Source organism: Festucalex cinctus, chromosome 12 (assembly GCF_051991245.1).
Source record: "Festucalex cinctus isolate MCC-2025b chromosome 12, RoL_Fcin_1.0, whole genome shotgun sequence".
NCBI lineage: Eukaryota > Metazoa > Chordata > Actinopteri > Syngnathiformes > Syngnathidae > Festucalex > Festucalex cinctus.
This window is the reverse complement of record NC_135422.1, coordinates 13,607,162-13,613,076: the sequence shown is the minus strand read 5'-3', so window position 1 is coordinate 13,613,076 and position 5,915 is coordinate 13,607,162. Positions and strand designations below refer to the sequence as shown.

General features: G+C 38.1%; 1 protein-coding gene across 4 annotated transcripts in view; it reads right to left on the bottom strand.

The window, feature by feature from the left end:
* Positions 1-594: 594 nt before the first annotated feature.
* The window catches only part of numb (NUMB endocytic adaptor protein), a 36,209-nt gene continuing 30,888 nt past the window's right edge, over positions 595-5,915 (bottom strand). For 3 of the 4 annotated variants that reach the window (XM_077538714.1, XM_077538716.1, XM_077538715.1), the window contains 2 exons: positions 4,544-4,744; positions 595-2,565 (listed from right to left, as the gene is read on the bottom strand). In XM_077538714.1, coding sequence (XP_077394840.1) covers positions 1,904-2,565; positions 4,544-4,744 — 863 coding nt within the window. In that variant the 3' untranslated portion in view covers positions 595-1,903. The remainder of the gene's footprint in view (positions 2,566-4,543; positions 4,745-5,915) is intronic. The other variant, XM_077538717.1, reaches the window with a different exon arrangement.

Here is a 5,915-nt window from a genome sequence, read left to right as displayed (position 1 = left end):
TGCTAGTGGTGCAGCACCGCGGCACCGGGGGTCACTTGGCGCCACCACGAGGACAGGAGGACTACAAACAACAGCAGACAGACGAGTACAGTACTTTTTTTTTTTTTTTTTTTGGTATTACTATAAAAAGAAAAAAAAAAACTTTTCAGACCGACACCAGTTAGAGTACTCAACTCTTAAGTGCTCACCAATCCCAGAGTATTAGTAAATAACCCCCGCCCCAAACAATAACAGATCATTTTAAATAAATACATATTTCCAGTATCCATTAGTCGCGTTTTCCCTTAAAATTACTTGAAATTAATGGTAGTTTTTCTATACTTCTCATTTATAATATCTAGTTCCTGATTTAAACATGGCCTCAAGAGGGCGGTTTATAATTGGCCACCATCGATATCTGAAAAATAAGGCTGGTCTTCGCGCATCCCTTTAAAAAAAAATAAAAAAAATAAATAATAATAATAATAATAACAATTCTGTCATATCCATCCAAATTCTACCGTGAGGTTGATGTGGTAAAGATTCGCGTTACCCATTATTGATCACAATTAGACATTTAACACAGATGCAAATCCATGGAGACACCTTACACAGTTTTTCCTTTTACCACCATCATTTATTCAACCTTTTAACTTCAATTTCCCCAAACGAGTGGAATAAAGTCGTGAAATAATTACAAAATGGGAAAATAGATCAGAGAAAAGATTATATTCACAGGTTTTGATTTCAAAATAATAAGAAACACAACAGACAGCAAGGAACAAACCAACAGAAGACAGCGAGAAATGGAAAGCATTTGTTTCAGTTTGTCGTCATCTCCCTGTCACTCTAGCAGCGAGCTGATGGAGGAGGTCAAATCATCTCATGTCATAAGTGCTTGTGCAAAAACAAAACATGAGGAATCCACTTTTTTTTTATTATTATTATTTAAAGGTAGATACGTGGGAGACACCTCCCAAAATTATAAAAAAAAAAAAAAAAAAAGTGAACAAAATCATTAAAAAGTAAGCTCGTTGTTGCTAGGTCCTGGTTGATTGTTGCGGCAACAAATTAGGTCTTATTTACAGTCGAACACCAAGACTTAAAAAAACAAAAACAAAAAAAACAAAAAACAAAAAAAACACCAAAAAGTAAAGCATCTGTCCCTTCACAAAATCTCTTTACATTAAAAATTAGCACTGCTGTGTGAGATTCTTTATAGATATATTTATATATTTAGGTAAAATATACATATTTATAATATAACATATGCAATATATGTAAAATATATTACATATATATTAGGGGTGCGACAAAAAACAATGCTTTTAATTTAAAAGATGTGAGTACATGGAATCAAACTGAATTGTTCCAGTAGAATATCTAGCGCGAACAGAATCTGCCTAAAAATGAGCGATACACCTCTGAAGGAAATGCCACATATATAATAATCTACAGACAAGTTCATTCATATTATAAAATGATAAGACACTCATTGCATCATACCTTCTCAAGCTCAGCAGTACCATATCAAATCAGTATGTTATTGGAGTTGCACACACCCCTAATATATATATGGTGATCCTGTGCCTTTGGCAAGATGGAATCCGTAGCTATTTAAAATATACTAAATGCATAAAAATAAACATTTTGGCATTGTCTTGCTTTATTCTTCCAGTTAGGTGAGGCTGGTGGGCATAATGGGGGTTGAAAGTTGAGCGGGTAAGAGGAGGCTTACAAGGAGGGTGGTGGGAGTAATCGTGGAGTTCCACAGGACGATCAAACGAGCACAGAGAACGCTGATGAGACTCATGAAGAACAGCAGCATGGGTTCTTTTGGGGTGTCCTCTGACACCACCCGTTTTTCCACCACCCCCCTCAAAATGGAGACCGCCCCTTCCTCCACCTTCCTCAGGCACAGTCATCAGAGCTGGATCTCAAAAGTCTTGTGCAGCTCTGTGGAGAAGGGGTTGGTGGGCGACGGTGTGGTGCGCTGGTGCGAGCGCCCCTCCAGCGCCGCCCACTGGGCCTCGAAGGCATCTTCCTGTGGCTGCTGTGCGGCGGAGGCGACGGAAGCGGGTGAAGAGGTGGCGGGCGGGTGGGGCGGAGCAGCCCAACTGTTCGCCCCGTTGAAGCTCCCGCCGCCGTTGGGAGGGTGCGCGCGGGCGGGGCTGGCGGCGGCGGCGGCGGGCGACGGGGGAGGCTTGATGAAGGGGGCCGGGGCGACGACGCCCGAGGCCGGGACGGGAAAGGGCTGGGGCTGCGCGGCCGAGCCGAAGACGTTGGCCACCATCTGCGAGGGGGTGATGCCCACCACGGGCACGCTGGGCTGCGGGAAGGACAAGCCGTTGGACATGGGGTGGAAAGCAGTCTGGCGCGGGGGAAGCAGGGGTGCGTACGCCGCGGGGGCGGCGAACGGCGGGGCGACCGCCGCCAGGATGGGTTTGGGCGGAGGGGCCCGGACAGACTTGGAAACCTCCTCGAGCCATTTTTCCGCTTCGGATGGGGTACGCTTGTGCGAGGGCAACACCGGAGATGACGTCGGCGGGACGATAATGACGGGCGTGGGCGACGACCAATCACCTCCTGTTTGGATTAAAAAATAATAAATACACATTTGCGACTTTTATACTGTCACAGTTCTGTGTTAAAAGGTACAATGTGGAATGGGGGTGGCTGCATGAAAGGGGATAGATAGTTCAAGAGTGATCGATGGAATAATCAATAGTAAATGACAGCTGTACTGTACACTAGCGCTAATTTTGTCTACCATTTTGAAATTTAGTTTCATTCTTAGTCCAATTTCAGTTACGCTTGTTAGTTTTTATCATAATTAGTAGGGGTGTTAAAAAAAATCGATTCGGCGATATATCGCGATACTACATCGCGCGATTCTCGAATCGATTCAAGAAAAAAAAAATCGATTTTTTTTTGTTTGTTTGTTTATTTTTTTTTAAGAACTCAGAATTGTTCATTCGGTAGTCTTACCGATTCAACGTCTTATCATTGCCTTTTTTTTTTTTTTTTTTTTTGTGTGTGTGTGAATCGATTTTTAAACTTCCATTTTTAATCGAAAAATATTCAACAAAACGTCTGACTTCGGGTTAGGATTCACACCTTGAGCATGGAAGAATGTTATATGAACGGAACATTAAGCCTTAATATTTTATTTTAATGCTGTTCAAACATGAAACAGGTTACAACCTGTTTGAAATATATATATATATATATATATATATATATATATATATATATATATATATGTACGTATATATGTACGTATATATATGTATGTATATATATGTATATGAAAAAAAATCGCAACAATCGACTTATAAATTCGTATCGGGATTAATCGGTATCGAATCGAATCGTGACCTGTGAATCGTGATACGAATCGAATCGTCAGGTACTAGGCAATTCACACCCCTAATAATTAGTCAACCTCATCTCATTTTTATTTCGGCCATTTTTAGTCAACTTTTAAATCTAGCATTTTAGTCCAAGAAAACGTAATTTTGCTTTGAGTGAGTGAGTGGAAAAAAAAAATAATCCGTGCGTGCTGTCAAGTTGCCGCGGGAGTGACGTCACGGCTCCGTCTGCGACACGCCCCCTGCCACCCCCCGCTCTCCTGAGTGAAGACCGTGCCTTTAACTAGCAGTCGCATTAACATTATCGTTGGATCGTTATAGCCGTTTGATTAATGTTACGTTATAACTATAATTTACTTTTTTTTTTTATTCTGTGTGTCACATGACAGTGTCACAATGACAGATTAGCACTGACAAGATCTTACAAAATCATGTCATTTTCATCTCGATTTTGTTCATGAAGTAAAATGTCCATAGATTTTCGGCCAGTTATTAAGTGAAGTACATTTTCGTCTCTTCCTCATTAGTTGGCGAAAATGCATACTGATTTAGTCTCACTTATGCTTATTAATGAGGCTTTTTAGTCTAGTCTAGTCTGGTGAAAAATGTATGTTGATGAAATTATTTTTGTTTAGATTGTGTTGATGAAATTAACACTACTGTACACCCAATTACCCCCATTGTTTACTGGGGATGTAACGATAACTGCAATATCGTGATATTGTGATATTAAAACAATATTGTCGTCGGCATGTCACGATATTAGAGGCAGCACATCTGTTAAAAAAAAAAAAAGTCTGGTTGATTTCCATTTGTACAGTTCTAGCACCTTCTGGTGGCTATTTTTTTTAGTGCAGTTTAATTTTCTTAAGGCATGTTTTGGCCTTTGTTTAAAATCCACGCAAATGGTCAGATGAAGGGGAACGTAATATGCTTGTGAAGCGAGTCAAGTATGTGCAGGAACTCAGTGTGTTGCGTGCATTAGCAAGTGCCTCAATATTAAGTCTTATTAGAGATTGTAGGTTGTTTATATGCATTGTTGTTATGTACAAAAGCACAATGTTTTTTTTTTTTTTTTTTTTTTTTTTTAAATATATCGCCAAACTCCCCACAATACCATGATAATAACGTATCCTGATGTTTGGATATCATTACATCCCCATTGTTTACCACATTTTTTTTGGTCCTCTTACCCGCCGCCGCAGGGGCTGGCACCCCAGCGGGGGTCTTGGCCCAGGGGTTAGTGTCTCGAGCAGGCAGAGCGGGGGCCAACGATGCTGAGCTTGTAGCTGGAGGATTAACAGCAGCAGCGGCGGTAGGAAGGGGTGGATGAGGAAGATGATGAGGATGATGAGCGGAAAAGGAAGTGGTAGCAGCGGCAGAAGAGCCGTTAACTACAGCCGAGGAGCAAGAGGACGAAGAGGAGGAAGAGAAGGATGGTTCGTTGTTAGACATGCAAGGTGGCACATTTCAATGAAGTGTAGAAGAAACAAGCACATACACTAAATGTCCAAACTGTTTGTGTAACAGATCAGGAGCAAACGCTTTAACAATAAGAGACGTCAGATGCGTGTTACGACACTACGAAATAGAGCGGAAGGAAAGCACAGCTCATGCAGATATTTTATCTGACTTTTTTTTTTTTTTTTTGCATTTTACTTCTATAGTTCTGTATTTGTACGATTTATAAGTTTGAAAGGAGCCAATTTATATTTTTTATGTAATGTTTGTCTAATATTTGTGTATTTTCGTCTAATATTTTTGTATCACTTTAAAAATATTTTTTGTCCAATATTTTGAAACATGTTCTTATACTTGTTATATTGTCTATTTTTCTAACTTATTTCCCATCTACATTTGGGTATTTTTAATAATATTAGGGTGTATTTAATATTTAGTTTTCATATTTGGCATAATTTTTTGAATAATTTCGTCATTTCCATCTAAATGTGTATTTTTCATCTAATATCTTGGTATTTTACATCTTTATATTTACGTATTTTTTTTATTTAATAGTTTTGGTATAATTTGTATTTTTTAATAGCATATTATTTGTGTATTTTTCATTTATACTATTTAATAATTTCTCTAAATATTTAATTTGTGTCTAATCTATCTTTTTGAAATCTGTTGTATTTTTTTCAACTATGTTGGTATTTTTATTCTAATATCTTTCCACCAATGTTTTCATTTTTATATTCATATTTAAGAGGAGTGCAGGTCCTTTATTTGCATATTTGAATGTTAAAATATTTTGCTTTCTTTTCTTTTCTTTTGCAGTAATATTTTGGAGATTTTTTTTCCCCCAATGTCCTACTTTTTGTAACATTATGTTCATAATTTTTCTCATATTTATGTATTTTTCTTCTAATGTATTAGTTTAATATATGTGTCGACTTACTTTTTTTGTAAGATTTAAAGTATTCATTTGATTCTCCTTAGACGCCTTTAAATCCTGATCTGCGCTTTGTTTCCCAATAACTTTGATTATGGTCTTCTATTAATTTTAAAAATCTATTTGACTGTACAGTCTTTTTGTAATTTTAGAAAGCATTTTTTTTTTTA